Below are 19,209 nucleotides of genomic sequence, written 5' to 3'. Positions count from 1 at the left end.
TGCACCAGCAGCAGAATAGTGAGTGCAGCTCTGGAGTATAATACAGGATGTAACTCAGGATCAGTACAGGATAAGTAATGTCATGTATGTACACAGTGACTGCACCAGCAGCAGAATAGTGAGTGCATCTCTGGGGTATAATACAGGATGTAACTCAGGATCAGTACAGGATAAGTAATGTCATGTATGTACACAGTGACTGCACCAGCAGCAGAATAGTGAGTGCAGCTCTGGGGTATAATACAGGATGTAACTCAGGATCAGTACAGGATAAGTAATGTCATGTATGTACACAGTGACTGCACCAGCAGCAGAATAGTGAGTGCAGCTCTGGAGTATAATACAGGATGTAACTCAGGATCAGTACAGGATAAGTAATGTCATGTATGTACACAGTGACTGCACCAGCAGCAGAATAGTGAGTGCAGCTCTGGAGTATAATACAGGATGTAACTCAGGATCAGTACAGGATAAGTAATGTCATGTATGTACACAGTGACTGCACCAGCAGCAGAATAGTGAGTGCAGCTCTGGAGTATAATACAGGATGTAACTCAGGATCAGTACAGGATAAGTAATGTCATGTATGTACACAGTGACTGCACCAGCAGCAGAATAGTGAGTGCAGCTCTGGGGTAAATCAGGGCACATACCTATCAATCATCTATGAGTCTCAGGTATGAGGGACAGCTGGAGGTATGAATCAGTTGGTGCAGTGATATTATGGGGGTCTCAGTTGGACGATAAATATAATGGGGAGGGCTGTAAGGGGGGGTCATTAAAACTAAGAGGCTATCGCAGCGAGAGGACATTATACTGTGTGTGCGCCAGTAGGGGGGGTTATTTAGGGGTATTATACTTTGTGGGTGATCTATTTAATGGGTGACGTCGGTGTGATGGCACTTCCAGGGTTTCCTCTTCTTGGCTTAGACCTTGATGCTCCTCATTTCTCTGCGTTGTATTTTGGGGTACAGCTCCTCCGTAGTGGCAGTGCCGGGGTCACCTCTGTTGTGTGGACCGGTCCTAGCACTAGTAATGCCCCCATCAATCACCTTTCCCCCACAATTCGGATACCGATGAGCTTTATATCACGTGACATAAGGAGGACAAGTAGAAACGTGTTTTAGGATCGGATATTTTATTTACATGACGTTGTATCCGGCACATGGAGACGTCTTCGTTTTACTCTTCTCCTAAGTTCTGATTTGGCAAATTTAGTGCAAATAAAAGAAGAAAATATATTGTCTCATTATCACAAAATGTTCAGCGGGTCCCGTCGTGCCATAGGGGGCCCCACATCGGAGGCCCAGCAATGAGTGCTAGAGGTTCTGGATGTTCTGGTCTCGGTCTTCCTTGGTTTTTCATTACTATGACTTCTCAGCGATCCTTTGGGCTCCTCGGCTTCTCTGCCGGGCAGTCACCTCCACTTACCGGAGGCAACCTCTGGGGACGTGGAATATTTCTCCATTGCTGTGGATACAGATTGTACGGGTCTAGAGATTTCCCTTCATTGGGTCTTCTCGATCACCATTTTCCCTTGAGATATATACCTGGTGTGGAGCTGGACACCTTCCTATGGCCTCATGTTCTTTGGCCGCTACTCATGACAGTGGTCCCGGGTTTCTCCTTCATTGTAAGTGCAATGACAAATGTTTATGCTAGAGACATGAGGAGCAGTTGACTTGTGGTGCAAGACCAATGTATCAAAGCAGCCATTCACCAGGGATGACTGGACAAGTCTCTCCATACACCTCCTGCACTATACAGATGAGGCTTGACCTTCCATGATGTCATCACGACATCATCAGCTCCAACCGTCTCTCCAGTAGTCTCTTCAGAGGGATGAGGTCGTAGAGTCAACCACTTCCCGACCATTGCACACCGTGGGGACATACTGCACCGTGGAACCTGCAAACACAACCCAATTATTCCTGTGTCTCAAGACTTTCTCCAATAGCTTTATGGGGGGAACTGCTGTGGGGTCCTCTGTGGGGGTACATGGGTTTTATGGGTCTATTGGGCGGCTAAATTCTGAGTTTCTGATACTTTGCTGCAACTGCAGGGGGTAACATTAATGAGCAATTTGTTAAGTTCCTTGTTAGAGATGAGGCAGAGTCTCCGCAGGTTAATGGGCGCCAGCGGCTTCTGGAGGGACATGAATTTAAATCAACCCATTAAAAGAGCTCCCGGGGCATTATGGGCAGGAGGGAGGAGAGGACAATGGAGAAGGGGCTTGTGGTCTTAGTCGGCATTTCTCCACATCTGAGCCGTAGGTTATGGCAGAGACGTACGGGGGATTCTTTGTAAGGATTTTCTCTTTCCTCCCAACATGAAGCCCCTTCAGTTTGGAAGCCAATACATGTTATACATGGAGGGATCATGTTTATTCCTGCATCATCATCACATTTCTATCTTGACCCAGCATGACCTGTAACCCCCCGTCTGTCAGGTGACATGAAGATCCAGCTATCGAGTCTTCTACAAGTTTCTACTAGTGAAGACCTCTGACTCCTACATGACTATGATATCTACAGATTACTGGTCCAGACCCGACATCCCACCCATGTACTCACCGTGAGACCCTCCTGCCCCTGTGGCACTGAAGCGGTTGGTGGCACTGCGGTGGCTGGTGACATTTTTCTGTGGCTGGAACATGATTACATGAAGCTTGGGAGTAAAGAGACATCCTAAGACCACGGAGCCGCTGAGACTGACCGACACACACAGGGTGGTGGTCTGAACCTGGAACCAAGGGAAGAAGGGGTGAAGATGGTGCTTCGTGATCTAAATCTCATTATCCTCATTGTCTAAAGATGCAAATAGCAAAGGGGCTGCTACAGGTCACGTGGACAGTAGAGGGACCCGAGTCTAAGCAACATGTAATAATGGCAGAACTCTTTGGGGATCATTTACTAAGGGTCGTGCTGCACTTTTGTCAGACTGTGCACCTTTCTCCCTAATGTGTGATGCCCTCAGTAGGAGTTTCTTATGGTGACCATTGGGTAGTTGCTTGTCTATGTGTCCTTGTCAATGTGGCGTCATTCCCTGCCATGTGTATGAGCCCACCCGGCCCTTCTTACCCGGTAGTCACTGGAGGTGACATAGAAGATGGGCAGGAACGCGAGCCAGATGATGCAGGTGGTGTACATGGTGAATCCTATGAATTTGGCTTCATTGAAGTTCTCAGGACACTTCCTCGTCTTGAACGCGTAGAGGGTGCAGAGGAGAACCAGCAGGACGTTATATGAGAGGGACACCAGCATGCTGCCATCTCCACTGTTACACTTCAGGGTCACCACATATCGTTTATCGGGGGCAGTGTCCTTACGAGTCCCGGCTGGCTCCAGAAGGAGCCATATCAACACTACAAGGAGCTGGCAGGAGATGAGAACCATGCAAATTCCAACTTGGGAGGCCGGACTTATAAACCGAGGTCTCTGGACTCCATCACGGGCACCATTAAAGATACGGGCAATACGGTTGGTCTTGGTTAATAATGCCGAATAGCAAATAGCAAAGGATGTGCCAAGTCCAAGGCGACGGAGAGTGCAAACACCAGTGGATGGTTTGGCAATAAAGATAAAGGTCATGGCATAGCAGAGCAGTACTCCTATCAGGAGGATGTAGCAGAGCTCACGTCCTGAGGCCTTCACAATAGGTGTGTTATTGTTCTGAACAAACACCCAAATGACAAACAGGGTGGACAGTAGACCGAGGCAGGAGAGGCAGACAGGTCCCAGAGCCCAGGCGTCACTCCAGCGGATGTACTCTTGAGGAAGCTCAAAACAGTCCTTAAGGTCCACATTGGGCCAATACCCCAGACCACAGTCTTTACAAGTGAACTCATCCAGGAGGTACTCGTGGGGCTGGCAGGGTATGCAGATCCAACAACAAACATCTCCAGGCTGCATGCTCTTCACCTCATTCTTCTTGCAGGGGTCACTGCACTGAGACACCGGTACAGAGCTTCGAGCCCATGAGATGAGGCTGGTATTGAGAGTCAGTTCCTCAGCCCAGTAGCCAACCTTCTGGTATCGATACTGGGAATTCGATTTTTCAAAGCAGAAAATGTTGTAACGGCCAATTCCATCACCAAACTTGTCGAATCTGACAATGCTCTGAGTGTCCGGGGGAGGGAATGGAGCTGCAGGGGAATGAAAAATGATTAAGAATTTACATTGCAATTGATAATGAGGATCAGATCTGGTAATTAGGTGGAACACGTGGATGATGAGAGTTCTAATCCGGATTTAGACAGATCATCTACAAGCAGTGAAATGTAAACATCTATGACCAATAGACACGTCGCTAATGTATGGTAGAAGCTACTCACCATCAAACTTGACATTCAGGATGTAGTCCCGGTAAAAGCGACGTCCATTGATCGGGTTCATTGCGGGGCAGAGGCTGCTGGTATTTGGGCAGAGGTTCTGGTACATGTTGTGCAGTGCGTGTGCCATGGCGTATACAGCGTTTACCACAAACATGATTTTGGACTCTTGCTCAAATTTGACATCTTGCAGCGAATGTTTAGCACAGTCAGAAGAATTGAGCCAGCAATGAAACTTATTCTCCCAAAATTCTCTAAAGAATGGATTTCGAGTGTTATTGGAGGGATGTAAAGACTGGAAGTACCTGGAGAACTCAAACAGTGGGTAAGATGCCAGCTCAATGGTAATGGCTCCTTCAGCGACTTCCTCACTGCCCAACACCACACTCTCCAGCGCTCCCCAACCATCACTTGCCACCCACATGAAGGAAACATTGAGTTGCTGGGCAGCGGCCAGAAGTTCCCGGGCATCCTCAATTTTGGTGAAGAGTACGACCACCTTGGCACTAGGCTTCTGCTGAAGGGCTTTGATGACACTAGCAAAGGTCTTCTTGTTCATGGAGCGCCCAACCTTTTCAGAGGTTGCGATGCAAATGTTACGAGCCCTGGCCTCCTGCTCAAAGGCTTCGATGCCAGTCTCACCATAATCCCCTTCAGATGCCACGGTGGACACATAGGTCCAGTTGAAGAAGCGCAGGATCTCTGCCATGGCCTTGGCTTGGTAGAAGTCAGGAGGCACAGTGCGGGCAAAGAAGTCGTAGCGGGTCTTATCACTCAGCTTGGCACTTGTAGAGGCGTAACTGATCTGCGGGATCTGGAAGAGTCTCAAGAGGTTGGCGACCTGCGGGGATGAAAGGTCACAGGGTATAACTCAAGGGCAGAGATAAGACTCAGTCAATAGGCATAGAATCTCTCATCACTTCTATGTGCCATGTGAAAGGATCTCTGTTGATATGAAGCCAACCAGGGTCTGGGGGTCAGACATGAGATTGAATTCCTGACACATGTTTTGTGAGATGTAAATGTGGGTTGTCCCCAAGGCATAAACCTTTGTAGAGGTGTATCCTGAAGTTCAGGCTTCCACAGAACTTCTCATCTATTAGCCTAGCCACATGGTGCTTCTCCTAAGCCGCTTGCTTTGCCCTGAGCCTGCAAAAACATACATAAAGACCCACCAGTACTGTCACCATGCTACAGAGAAGGGTTGGCTGCCTTTAGATGATAGGGAATGGAGTGATCATATGACAGCTACTCTTCTTGTGTTCGTGGTAGAGGCTTCTCCACCACCGGGAATCTGTGGCACATGTCCAGGACTTGGTGCCCTGTATCCCCATGTAACAGCTACTTTTCTCTATATGGGTCAGCATCAGAAAGCTTTGGTAGATAATGGAGCCATAGGGGACAGGGTGTGCGCCTCCTGGACCATACAAGGGCCAATATTTTATGGGTCCTGTACCATTATGTGACGTGATCCCTGAGCCGAGATGTGTCCCAGCCCTTGAGGATCGTCGGTGCACAATAATCACCCATGTTACACTGTAATGATGAGCTTGGTCTTGTACGGATGGAATATGAGGTCTTCCTCTTCCTAGATGTTCCCGATTATATACGGCACATACACAACTCCAAGATCAGTCCAAACCCTAATGGAGCCATCGATAGGGAAGCGGATTTCTCAGTAATTGTTTTCATTTCTGAGCAATGTAGCCGTCGTGTGTGAGAGATTCTCTTACTGTGCCGCCGGATGCTCACTCACATTCTGAGGTTATGCTGAGCCATAGAAGATAATGGAGCAGAACCCAAGGGGTATCTCCTTATCTGCAAGGTTGTCTACCGTTACCTGTAGGATTTCTGACCAATCATAGAGTGTCCTGCTCCTGGAACACCAGTGATTGGCCACAATCTGACCACACCTTCTACTATGGCTCCCATGGACGAAGCCCCTCAATGACAACACCCTTTATTATCTGGTTCTGATAAATGTGGCCCAATGGGCTGTGTGTTACGGAGGCCTCGGGGGTTGTGTACCATTAGGCTCCTTATGACAGGTCTATGTCTATTTTTGGAGCTCATCAGGTTCATTCATGTGGCTTTAGCCGTTTATTAAATGTTCTTATGGTCTATTTTCTGTGTGGGATTCTTTTTAAATAAAAAAATCCCAGGAAAACCAATAATAAATACCCCCCCCCCTCATGTCCATAAGTTTGGGGTACATTTACCTGTATAGAGACATCACTATAAGACCCTCCGATGACTCCGCTGATCGCTGTGAGGGTCTCCCCGTGGATAGCGTAGGATCCATCTGGGCAGAGGTACTGAGGTCCATCACCACGAGTTAAGGAGCCGCGCACCAGCTCCAGGGCTTGCTCCAGGGCGTAGGTGTCTTTAGAGCAGGTGTCCAGTATGTGGGCCCCCAGCTTGAGTCCTGGGAGGATTGTTGGGTCCTTGTTAATGGAGTCTAAAGCAAAGAGCATGGCCTCCAGCCGCTGCATCCCTCGATGTTCATTCATGCGCCCACACTCGGATCCAGGGCCCCCCTTCTCATGGACGGGGAAGAGACCCCCTATGACCAGGTCACCTTCCACCCGGATCTCTGGTCTTGGGATCTTGGTGCCTTTCTCGGTGCCGAAGACAGGAAGCACGAGCAGCGTCCAGAGGAGGGTCGCCATGGGCTCTACTGCATCCACCGGAGGAGAGAGATTGACGAGTCACTTCTTCAGGAATTGCAGGAGAATGGGACAGGGTGGCCAAGAAACCATGAGAAAAGACCAGGCAAGACAAGGAGCTGGAACGGGGGAGACATAGAGGACCCAGAGGAGGACTACTGCACCTTTATCCTGGGGGGAGAAAAAGAGACATGTATCATTTACAGGGAGAAACAGGGAGGCAGCACTATCTGTACCTACATGATTTATAGAGAGAGGCAGGGAGGCAGCACTATCTTTACCTACATTATTTATACAGAGAGACAGGGAGGCAGCACTATCTGTACCTACATCATTTATAGAGAGAGACAGGGAGGCAGCACTATCTGTACCTACATGGTTTATAGAGAGAGGCAGGGAGGCAGCACTATCTGTACCTACATGATTTATAGAGAGAGGCAGGGAGGCAGCACTATCTGTACCTACATGATTTATAGAGAGAGGCAGGGAGGCAGCACTATCTGTACCTACATGATTTATAGAGAGAGACAGGGAGGCAGCACTATCTGTACCTACATGATTATAGAGAGACAGGGAAGCAGCACTATCTGTACCTACATGATTTATAGAGAGAGGCAGGGAGGCAGCACTATCTGTACCTACATGATTATAGAGAGACAGGGAAGCAGCACTATCTGTACCTACATGATTTATAGAGAGAGGCAGGGAGGCAGCACTATCTGTACCTACATGATTATAGAGAGACAGGGAAGCAGCACTATCTGTACCTTCATTATTTATAGAGAGAGACAGGGAGGCAGCACTATCTGTACCTACATCATTTATAGAGAGAGACAGGGAGGCAGCACTATCTGTACCTACATGATTATAGAGAGACAGGGAAGCAGCACTATCTGTACCTACATCATTTATAGAGAGAGACAGGAAAGCAGCACTATCTGTACCTACATGATTTATAGAGAGAGACAGGGAGGCAGCACTATCTGTACCTACATGATTTATAGAGAGAGACAGGGAGGCAGCACTGTGTGTTGTTATGTATTTTACAGGAAGAGACAGAGAATCAGAGGGTAATACAATATTTTGTTGCCCTTGCAGGAGGGGCAGGAGGCAGTATATAGTGTATAGTGTGTGTATATATATATATGTGTGTGCGTGTGTGTGTGTTTTATGTTTATTTGCCCCTTAGAATTGTCCCCATTACATCACAATGACATCAGAGCACGGACATGGCGGTGACATTGTTACAGTGTGGATCCTGCGCACACAGCTCTGCTTCATCCACTATGACACAGATGTAGTGCAGGAGCCTCCCGCATCATCTGCTGCTCGTCTCCTGAGAGAACAGACTGGAGGCTCCCTCCACCCCCTCCCCAAATCTGAGAGGAGAAGCTGCCACCGAAGACACCCAAGGGGACAGTACCCCTCCTCTCCTGACATCCTCTGTACTGCTGTGCACCAGGCTCCTTCCCCTCCTCTCCTGACATCATCTGTGCTGCTGTGCACCAGGCTCCTTCCCCTCCTCTCCTGACATCCTCTGTGCTGCTGTGCCCCAGGCTCCTTCCCCTCCTCCCTGACATCCTCTGTGCTGCTGTGCACCAGGCTCCTTCCCCTCCTCTCCTGACATCCTCTGTGCTGCTGTGCTCCTTCCCCTCCTCTCCTGACATCCTCTGTGCTGCTGTGCTCCTTCCCCTCCTCTCCTGACATCCTCTGTGCTGCTGTGCACCAGGCTCCTTCCCCTCCTCTCCTGACATCCTCTGTGCTGCTGTGCTCCTTCCCCTCCTCTCCTGACATCCTCTGTGCTGCTGTGCTCCTTCCCCTCCTCTCCTGACATCCTCTGTGCTGCTGTGCTCCTTCCCCTCCTCTCCTGACATCCTCTGTGCTGCTGTGCACCAGGCTCCTTCCCCTCCTCTCCTGACATCCTCTGTGCTGATGTGCACCAGGCTCCTTCCCCTCCTCCCTGACATCCTCTGTACTGCTGTGCACAAGGCTCCTTCCCCTCCTCTCCTGACATCCTCTGTGCTGCTGTGCACCAGGCTCCTTCCCCTCCTCTCCTGACATCCTCTGTGCTGCTGTGCACCAGGCTCCTTCCCTTCCTCTCCTGACATCCTCTGTACTGCTGTGCATTAGGCTCCTTCCCCTCCTCTCCTGACATCCTCTGTGCTGCTGTGCACCAGGCTCCTTCCCCTCCTCTCCTGACATCCTCTGTGCTGCTGTGCACCAGGCTCCTTCCCTTCCTCTCCTGACATCCTCTGTACTGCTGTGCATCAGGCTCCTTCCCCTCCTCTCCTGACATCCTCTGTGCTGCTGTGCACCAGGCTCCTTCCCCTCCTCTCCTGACATCCTCTTTGCTGCTGTGCACCAGGCTCCTTCCCCTCCTCTCCTGACATCCTCTGTGCTGCTGTGCACCAGGCTCCTTCCCCTCCTCCCTGACATCCTCTGTGCTGCTGGGCTCCTTCCCCTCCTCTCCTGACATCCTCTGTACTGCTGTGCACCAAGCTCCTTCTCCTCCTCTCCTGACATCCTCTGTACTGCTGTGCACCAGGCTCCTTCCCCTCCTCTCCTGACATCCTCTGTGCTGCTGTGCACCAGGCTCCTTCCCCTCCTCCCTGACATCCTCTGTACTGCTGTGCACCAGGCTCCTTCCCCTCCTCTCCTGACATCCTCTGTGCTGCTGTGCACCAGGCTCCTTCCCCTCCTCTCCTGACATCCTCTGTGCTGCTGTGCACCAGGCTCCTTCCCCTCCTCTCCTGACATCCTCTGTGCTGCTGTGCACCAGGCTCCTTCCCCTCCTCTCCTGACATCCTCTGTGCTGCTGTGCACCAGGCTCCTTCCCCTCATCTCCTGACATCCTCTATGCTGCTGTGCACCAGGCTCCTTCCCCTCCTCTCCTGACATCCTCTGTGCTGCTGTGCACCAGGCTCCTTCCCCTCCTCTCCTGACATCCTCTGTGCTGCTGTGCACCAGGCTCCTTCCCCTCCTCCCTGACATCCTCTGTGCTGCTGTGCACCAGGCTCCTTCCCCTCCTCCCTGACATCCTCTGTGCTGCTGTGCACCAGGCTCCTTCCCCTCCTCTCCAGACATCCTCTGTGCTGCTGTGCTCCTTCCCCTCCTCCCTGACATCCTCTGTGCTGCTGTGCACCAGGCTCCTTCCCCTCCTCTCCTGACATCATCTGTGCTGCTGTGCACCAGGGTCCTTCCCCACTTCTCCTCACATCCTCTGTGCTGCTGTGCTCCTTCCCCTCCTCTCCTGACATCCTCTGTGCTGATGTGCAACACGCTCCTTCCCCTCCTCTCCTGACATCCTCTGTGCTGCTGTGCACCAGGCTCCTTCCCCTCCTCTCCTGACATCCTCTGTGCTGCTGTGCACCAGGCTCCTTCCCCTCCTCTCCTGACATCCTCTGTGCTGCTGTGCCCCAGGCTCCTTCACCTCCTCCCTGACATCCTCTGTGCTGCTGTGCACCAGGCTCCTTCCCCTCCTCTCCTGACATCCTCTGTGCTGCTGTGCACCAGGCTCCTTCCTCTCCTCTCCTGACATCCTCTGTGCTGCTGTGCACCAGGCTCCTTCCCCTCCTCTCCTGACATCCTCTGTGCTGCTGTGCTCCTTCCCCTCCTCTCCTGACATCCTCTGTGCTGATGTGCACCAGGCTCCTTCCCCTCCTCCCTGACATCCTCTGTACTGCTGTGCACAAGGCTCCTTCCCCTCCTCTCCTGACATCCTCTGTGCTGCTGTGCACCAGGCTCCTTCCCCTCCTCTCCTGACATCCTCTGTGCTGCTGTGCACCAGGCTCCTTCCCTTCCTCTCCTGACATCCTCTGTACTGCTGTGCATTAGGCTCCTTCCCCTCCTCTCCTGACATCCTCTGTGCTGCTGTGCACCAGGCTCCTTCCCCTCCTCTCCTGACATCCTCTGTGCTGCTGTGCACCAGGCTCCTTCCCTTCCTCTCCTGACATCCTCTGTACTGCTGTGCATCAGGCTCCTTCCCCTCCTCTCCTGACATCCTCTGTACTGCTGTGCACCACGCTCCTTCCCCTCCTCTCCTGACATCCTCTGTGCTGCTGTGCACCAGGCTCCTTCCCCTCCTCCCTGACATCCTCTGTACTGCTGTGCACCAGGCTCCTTCCCCTCCTCTCCTGACATCCTCTGTGCTGCTGTGCACCAGGCTCCTTCCCCTCCTCTCCTGACATCCTCTGTGCTGCTGTGCACCAGGCTCCTTCCCCTCCTCTCCTGACATCCTCTGTGCTGCTGTGCACCAGGCTCCTTCCCCTCCTCTCCTGACATCCTCTGTGCTGCTGTGCACCAGGCTCCTTCCCCTCATCTCCTGACATCCTCTATGCTGCTGTGCACCAGGCTCCTTCCCCTCCTCTCCTGACATCCTCTGTGCTGCTGTGCACCAGGCTCCTTCCCCTCCTCTCCTGACATCCTCTGTGCTGCTGTGCACCAGGCTCCTTCCCCTCCTCCCTGACATCCTCTGTGCTGCTGTGCACCAGGCTCCTTCCCCTCCTCCCTGACATCCTCTGTGCTGCTGTGCACCAGGCTCCTTCCCCTCCTCTCCAGACATCCTCTGTGCTGCTGTGCTCCTTCCCCTCCTCCCTGACATCCTCTGTGCTGCTGTGCACCAGGCTCCTTCCCCTCCTCTCCTGACATCATCTGTGCTGCTGTGCACCAGGGTCCTTCCCCACCTCTCCTCACATCCTCTGTGCTGCTGTGCTCCTTCCCCTCCTCTCCTGACATCCTCTGTGCTGATGTGCAACACGCTCCTTCCCCTCCTCTCCTGACATCCTCTGTGCTGCTGTGCACCAGGCTCCTTCCCCTCCTCTCCTGACATCCTCTGTGCTGCTGTGCACCAGGCTCCTTCCCCTCCTCTCCTGACATCCTCTGTGCTGCTGTGCCCCAGGCTCCTTCACCTCCTCCCTGACATCCTCTGTGCTGCTGTGCACCAGGCTCCTTCCCCTCCTCTCCTGACATCCTCTGTGCTGCTGTGCACCAGGCTCCTTCCTCTCCTCTCCTGACATCCTCTGTGCTGCTGTGCACCAGGCTCCTTCCCCTCCTCTCCTGGCATCCTCTGTGCTGCTGTGCACCAGGCTCCTTCCCTTACTCTCCTGACATCCTCTGTGCTGCTGTACACCAGGCTCCTTCCCCTCCTCTCCTGACATCCTCTGTACTGCTGTGCACCAGGCTCCTTCCCCTCCTCCCTGACATCCTCTGTGCTGCTGTGCACCAGGCTCCTTCCCCTCCTCTCCTGACATCCTCTGTGCTGCTGTGCTCCTTCCCCTCCTCCCTGACATCCTCTGTGCTGCTGTGCACCAGGCTCCTTCCCCTCCTCTCCTGACATCCTCTGTGCTGCTGTGCACCAGGGTCCTTCCCCACCTCTTCTCACATCCTCTGTGCTGCTGTGCTCCTTCCCCTCCTCTCCTGACATCCTCTGTGCTGATGTGCACCAGGCTCCTTCCCCTCCTCCCTGACATCCTCTGTACTGCTGTGCACTAGGCTCCTTCCCCTCCTCTCCTGACATCCTCTGTGCTGCTGTGCACCAGGCTCCTTCCCCTCCTCTCCTGACATCCTCTGTGCTGCTGTGCACCAGGCTCCTTCCCTTCCTCTCCTGACATCCTCTGTACTGCTGTGCATCAGGCTCCTTCCCCTCCTCTCCTGACATCCTCTGTGCTGCTGTGCACCAGGCTCCTTCCACTCCTCTCCTGACATCCTCTGTGCTGCTGTGCACCAGGCTCCTTCCCTTCCTCTCCTGACATCCTCTGTACTGCTGTGCATCAGGCTCCTTCCCCTCCTCTCCTGACATCCTCTGTGCTGCTGTGCACCAGGCCCCTTCCCCTCCTCTCCTGACATCCTCTGTGCTGTTGTGCACCAGGCTCCTTCCCCTCCTCTTCTGACATCCTCTGTGCTGCTGTGCACCAGGCTCCTTCCCCTCCTCCCTGACATCCTCTGTGCTGCTGGGCTCCTTCCCCTCCTCTCCTGACATCCTCTGTACTGCTGTGCACCAAGCTCCTTCTCCTCCTCTCCTGACATCCTCTGTGCTGCTGTGCACCAGGCTCCTTCCCCTCCTCTCCTGACATCCTATGTGCTGCTGTGCACCAGGCTCCTTCTCCTCCTCTCCTGACATCCTCTGTGCTGCTGTGCACCAGGCTCCTTCCCCTCCTCTCCTGACATCCTCTGTGCTGCTGTGCACCAGGCTCCTTCCCCTCCTCTGCTGACATCCTCTGTGCTGCTGTGCACCAGGCTCCTTCCCCTCCTCTCCTGACATCCTCTGTGCTGCTGTGCACCAGGCTCCTTCCCCTCCTCTCCTGACATCCTCTGTGCTGCTGTGCACCAGGCTCCTTCCCCTCCTCTCCTGACATCCTCTGTGCTGCTGTGCACCAGGCTCCTTCCCCTCCTCCCTGACATCCTCTGTGCTGCTGTGCACCAGGCTCCTTCCCCTCCTCTCCTGACATCCTCTGTACTGCTGTGCACTAGGCTCCTTCCCCTCCTCTCCTGACATCCTCTGTGCTTTTGTGCTCCTTCCCCTCCTCTCCTGACATCCTCTGTGCTGCTGTGCACCAGGCTCCTTCCCCTCCTCTCCTTACATCCTCTGTGCTGCTGTGCACCAGGCTCCTTCCCCTCCTGACATCCTCTGTACTGCTGTGCACCAGGCTCCTTCCCCTCCTCTCCTGACATCCTCTGTGCTGCTGTGCACCAGGGTCCTTCCCCTTCTCTCCTGACATCCTCAGTGCTGCTGTGCACCAGGCTCCTTCCCCTCCTCTCCTGACATCCTCTGTGCTGCTGTGCACCAGGCTCCTTCCCCTTCTCTCCTGACATCCTCTGTGCTGCTGTGCACCAGGCTCCTTCCTCTCCTCTCCTGACATCCTCTGTGCTGCTGTGCCCCAGGCTCCTTCACCTCCTCCCTGACATCCTCTGTGCTGCTGTGCACCAGGCTCCTTCTCCTCCTCTCCTGACATCCTCTGTGCTGCTGTGCACCAGGCTCCTTCCCCTCCTCTCCTGACATCCTCTGTACTGCTGTGCACCAGTGTCCTTCCTCTCCTCTCCTGACATCCTCTGTACTGCTGTGCACCAGGCTCCTTCACCTCCTCCCTGACATCCTCTGTGCTGCTGTGCACCAGGATCCTTCCCTTCCTCTCCTGAGATCCTCTGTACTGCTGTGCACCAGGCTCCTTCCCCTCCTCTCCTGACATCCTCTGTACTGCTGTGCACCAGGCTCCTTCCCCTCCTCTCCTGACATCCTCTGTGCTGCTGTGCACCAGGGTCCTTCCCCTTCTCTCCTGACATCCTCTGTGCTGCTGTGCACCAGGCTCCTTCCCCTCCTCTCCTGACATCCTCTGTGCTGCTGTGCACCAGGCTCCTTCCCCTCCTCTGCTGACATCCTCTGTGCTGCTGTGCACCAGGCTCCTTCCCCTCCTCTCCTGACATCCTCTGTGCTGCTGTGCACCAGGCTCCTTCCCATCCTCTCCTGACATCCTTTGTGCTACTGTGCACCAGGCTCCTTCCCCTCCTCTCCTGACATCCTCTGTGCTGCTGTGCACCAGGCTCCTTCCCCTCCTCTGCTGACATCCTCTGTGCTGCTGTGCACCAGGCTCCTTCCCCTCCTCTCCTGACATCCTCTGTGCTGCTGTGCACCAGGCTCCTTCCCCTCCTCTCCTGACATCCTCTGTGCTGCTGTGCACCAGGCTCCTTCCCCTCCTCTCCTGACATCCTTTGTGCTACTGTGCACCAGGCTCCTTCCCCTCCTCTCCTGACATCCTATGTGCTGCTGTGCACCAGGCTCCTTCCCCTCCTCTCATGACATCCTCTGTGCTGCTGTGCACCAGGCTCCTTCCCCTCCTCTCCTGACATCCTCTGTGCTGCTGTGCCCCAGGGTCCTTCCCCTTCTCTCCTGACATCCTCTGTGCTGCTGTGCACCAGGCTCCTTCCCCTCCTCTCCTGACATCCTCTGTGCTGCTGTGCACCAGGCTCCTTCCCCTCCTCTCCTGACATCCTCTGTGCTGCTGTGCACCAGGGTCCTTCCCCTTCTCTCCTGACATCCTCTGTGCTGCTGTGCACCAGGCTCCTTCCCCTCCTCTCCTGACATCCTCTGTGCTGCTGTGCACCAGGCTCCTTCCCCTCCTCTCCTGACATCCTCTGTGCTGCTGTGCACCAGGCTCCTTCCCCTCCTCTCCTGAGATCCTCTGTGCTGCTGTGCACCAGGCTCCTTCCCCTCCTCTGCTGACATCCTCTGTGCTGCTGTGCACCAGGCTCCTTCCCCTGTACTGATTCTACTATACCCTTCAGCCTTCAATCCCACACGAGGTCATCTCACTACTTCCCCCCAAATACCCTACGCCCCATGATGTGACCGAGTCACCCCAGTATGAGGGGGGTCGCCTCCCTGTGCATGGACCCAGGTTACAATGAGGACCCCCCAATCTACATGTCCCCAAGGAGGACCTTCCGCAGGACTGGCACTGCCCCCTGTGTGTGCACATTCATTCTGCAGCCTCTTCTTCCCCCCAGCCCCCACACATTTTCACATTGAGAACCCCCTCACTCAGGGATCCCTCTGCCTGCAGACCATTGTCATGTGAGGTCTAGAGCGATGCTCTGCAAAAGACACTGTGTGCAGAGCAATAATCTGCTGCCTCCATCTGGCGCTCCCATCACTCCGTCCCCTGTGTATAATGTTACATGATGCAGCCCTCCCTCTGCACTGCCCCCTATGTGCGAAGCACCACAGTGCAGGGAGTGAGGTGTCTGTGCCCCGTAATACCTGCAGAGAATCGTTTCATAATGAAGGTTTCTGGGATTTTCTGTTTTTGCTGATCCTGAAGTCTAAATCATCACAAAAGTCATGGAAATTATTACATAGTGCTGCCACTAAGGGAAGCTCAGGAGTTTACTACAAACATTGTAATCCCCTACACCGTAGTGGTGGTGTATAATGTGTATGTAGTGATCTCCCCCTAGTGGTGGTGTATAATGTGTATGTAGTGATCTCCCCCTAGTGGTGGTGTATAATGTGTATGTAGTGAGCTCCCCCTAGTGGTGGTGTATAATGTGTATGTAGTGATCTCCTCCTAGTGGTGGTGTATAATCTGTATGTAGTGATCTCCCCCTAGTGGTGGTGTATAATCTGTATGTAGTGATCTCCCCCTAGTGGTGGTGTATAATGTGTATGTAGTGATCTCCTCCTAGTGGTGGTGTATAATCTGTATGTAGTGACCTCCCCCTAGTGGTGGTGTATAATCTGTATGTAGTGATCTCCCCCTAGTGGTGGTGTATAATCTGTATGTAGTGATCTCCTCCTAGTGGTGGTGTATAATGTGTATGTAGTGATCTCCCCCTAGTGGTGGTGTATAATGTGTATGTAGTGATCTCCCCCTAGTGGTGGTGTATAATGTGTATGTAGTGATCTCCTCCTAGTGGTGGTGTATAATGTGTATGTAGTGAGCTCCTCCTAGTGGTGGTGTATAATCTGTATGTAGTGATCTCCCCCTAGTGGTGTGTATAATCTGTATGTAGTGATCTCCCCCTAGTGGTGGTGTATAATCTGTATGTAATGATCTCCCCCTAGTGGTGGTGTATAATCTGTATGTTGTGATCTCCTCCTAGTGGTGGTGTATAATGTGTATGTAGTGATCTCCTCCTAGTGGTGGTGTATAATGTGTATGTAGTGATCTCCTCCTAGTGGTGGTGTATAATCTGTATGTAGTGATCTCCCCCTAGTGGTGGTGTATAATGTGTATGTAGTGATCTCCTCCTAGTGGTGGTGTATAATGTGTATGTAGTGATCTCCTCCTAGTGGTGGTGTATAATGTGTATGTAGTGATCTCCTCCTAGTGGTGGTGTATAATCTGTATGTAGTGATCTCCCCCTAGTGGTGGTGTATAATGTGTATGTAGTGATCTCCCCCTAGTGGTGGTGTATAATCTGTATGTAGTGATCTCCCCCTAGTGGTGGTGTATAATGTGTATGTAGTGATCGCCCCCTAGTGGTGGTGTATAATCTGTATGTAGTGATCTCCCCATAGTGGTGGTGTATAATCTGTATGTAGTGATCTCCCCCTAGTGGTGGTGTATAATCTGTATGTAGTGATCTCCTCCTAGTGGTGGTGTATAATGTGTATGTAATGATCTCCCCCTAGTGGTGGTGTATAATGTGTATGTAGTGCGCTCCTCCTAGTGGTGGTGTATAGTGTGTATGTAGTGATCTCCCCCTAGTGGTGGTGTATAATGTGTATGTAGTGATCTCCCCCTAGTGGTGGTGTATAATGTGTATGTAGTGATCTCCCCCTAGTGGTGGTGTATAATGTGTATGTAGTGATCTCCCCCTAGTGGTGGTGTATAATGTGTATGTAGTGATCTCCTCCTAGTGGTGGTGTATAATGTGTATGTAGTGATCTCCTCCTAGTGGTGGTGTATAATCTGTATGTAGTGATCTCCCCCTAGTGGTGGTGTATAATGTGTATGTAGTGATCTCCTCCTAGTGGTGGTGTATAATCTGTATGTAGTGATCTCCGCCTAGTGGTGATGTATAATGTGTATGTAGTGATCTCCCCCTAGTGGTGGTGTATAATTTGTATGTAGTGATCTCCCCCTAGTGGTGGTGTATAATGTGTATGTAGTGATCTCCCCCTAGTGGTGGTGTATAATCTGTATGTAGTGATCTCCCCCTAGTAGTGGTGTATAATCTGTATGTAGTGATCTCCCCCTAGTGGTGGTGTATAATCTGTATGTAGTGATCTCCCCCTAGTAGTGGTGTATAATCTGTATGTAGTGACCTCCCCCTAGTGGTGGTGTATAATCTGTATGTAGTGATCTCCTCCTACTGGTAGTGTATAATCTGTATGTAGTGATCTCCCCCTAGTGGTGCTGTATAATGTGTATGTAGTGATCTCCCCCTAGTGGTGCTGTATAATGTGTATGTAGTGATCTCCTCCTAGTGGTGGTGTATAATCTGTATGTAGTGAGCTCCCCCTAGTGGTGGTGTATAATGTGTATGTAGGGATCTCCTCCTAGTGGTGGTGTATAATGTGTATGTAGTGATCTCCCCCTAGTGGTGGTGTATAATCTGTATGTAGTGATCTCCCCATAGTGGTGGTGTATAATCTGTATGTAGTGATCTCCCCCTAGTGGTGGTGTGTAATGTGTATGTAGTGATCTCCTCCTAGTGGTGGTGTATAATCTGTATGTAGTGATCTCCCCCTAGTGGTGGTGTGTAATGTGTATGTAGTGATCTCCTCCTAGTGGTGGTGTATAATGTGTATGTAGTGATCTCCCCCTAGTGGTGGTGTATAATGTGTATGTAGTGATCTCCCCCTAGTGGTGGTGTATAATCTGTATGTAGTGATCTCCCCCTAGTGGTGGTGTATAATCTGTATGTAGTGATCTCCCCCTAGTGGTGGTGTATAATCTGTATGTAGTGATCTCCTCCTAGTGGTGGTGTATAATCTGTATGCAGTGATCTCCCCCTAGTGGTGGTGTATAATCTGTATGTAGTGATCTCCTCCTAGTGGTGGTGTATAATCTGTAAGTAGTGATCTCCTCCTAGTGGTGGTGTATAATGTGTATGTAGTGATCTCCTCCTAGTGGTGGTGTATAATCTGTATGTAGTGATCTCCCCCTAGTGGTGGTGTATAATGTGTATGTAGTGATCTCCCCCTAGTGGTGGTGTATAATGTGTATGTAGTGATCTCCCCCTAGTGGTGGTGTATAATGTGTATGTAGTGATCTCCCCCTAGTGGTGGTGTATAATGTGTATGTAGTGAGCTCCCCCTAGTGGTGATGTATAATGTGTATGTAGTGATCTCCCCCTAGTGGTGGTGTATAATCTGTATGTAGTGATCTCCCCCTAGTGGTGGTGTATAATCTGTATGTAGTGATCTCCCCCTAGTGGTGGTGTATAATCTGTATGTAGTGATCTCCCCCTAGTGGTGGTGTATAATCTGTATGTAGTGATCTCCCCCTAGTGGTGGTGTATAATCTGTATGTAGTGATCTCCCCCTAGTGGTGGTGTATAATCTGTATGTAGTGATCTCCCCCTAGTGGTGGTGTATAATCTGTATGTAGTGATCTCCCCCTAGTGGTGGTGTATAATGTGTATGTAGTGATCTCCCTCCTAGTGGTGATGTATAATGTGTATGTAGTGATCTCCTCTTAGTGGTGGTGTATAATCTGTATGTAGTGATCTCCCCCTAGTGGTGGTGTATAATGTGTATGTAGTGATCTCCTC

At 52.0% G+C, this 19,209-nt stretch overlaps 2 protein-coding genes across 2 annotated transcripts in view; both read right to left on the bottom strand.

Moving 5' to 3' along the window:
- Positions 1 to 1,115: 1,115 nt before the first annotated feature.
- GRM2 (glutamate metabotropic receptor 2) lies at positions 1,116 to 7,005 on the bottom strand. The gene is made up of 5 exons (XM_072126842.1): positions 6,550 to 7,005; positions 4,334 to 5,171; positions 3,081 to 4,144; positions 2,574 to 2,742; positions 1,116 to 1,908 (listed from the first exon to the last, which is right to left on the bottom strand). Exons 1-5 carry the CDS (start codon positions 6,997 to 6,999, stop codon positions 1,835 to 1,837), a joined length of 2,595 nt encoding a protein of 864 aa, XP_071982943.1. The 5' UTR covers positions 7,000 to 7,005; the 3' UTR covers positions 1,116 to 1,834.
- Positions 7,006 to 7,029: 24 nt separating this feature from the next.
- LOC140103664 (uncharacterized) overlaps positions 7,030 to 19,209 on the bottom strand; it is a 34,160-nt gene continuing 21,980 nt past the window's right edge. Inside the window, exon 2 of the mRNA XM_072126843.1 lies at positions 7,030 to 7,167. Coding sequence (XP_071982944.1) covers positions 7,163 to 7,167 — 5 coding nt within the window. The 3' untranslated portion in view covers positions 7,030 to 7,162. The remainder of the gene's footprint in view (positions 7,168 to 19,209) is intronic.

The sequence above is a fragment of the Engystomops pustulosus genome, chromosome 10 (genome assembly GCF_040894005.1).
Source record: "Engystomops pustulosus chromosome 10, aEngPut4.maternal, whole genome shotgun sequence".
Taxonomy (NCBI): domain Eukaryota; kingdom Metazoa; phylum Chordata; class Amphibia; order Anura; family Leptodactylidae; genus Engystomops; species Engystomops pustulosus.
The sequence above is the reverse complement of the archived record's forward strand: the minus strand, read 5'-3'. Positions and strand labels throughout refer to the sequence as shown.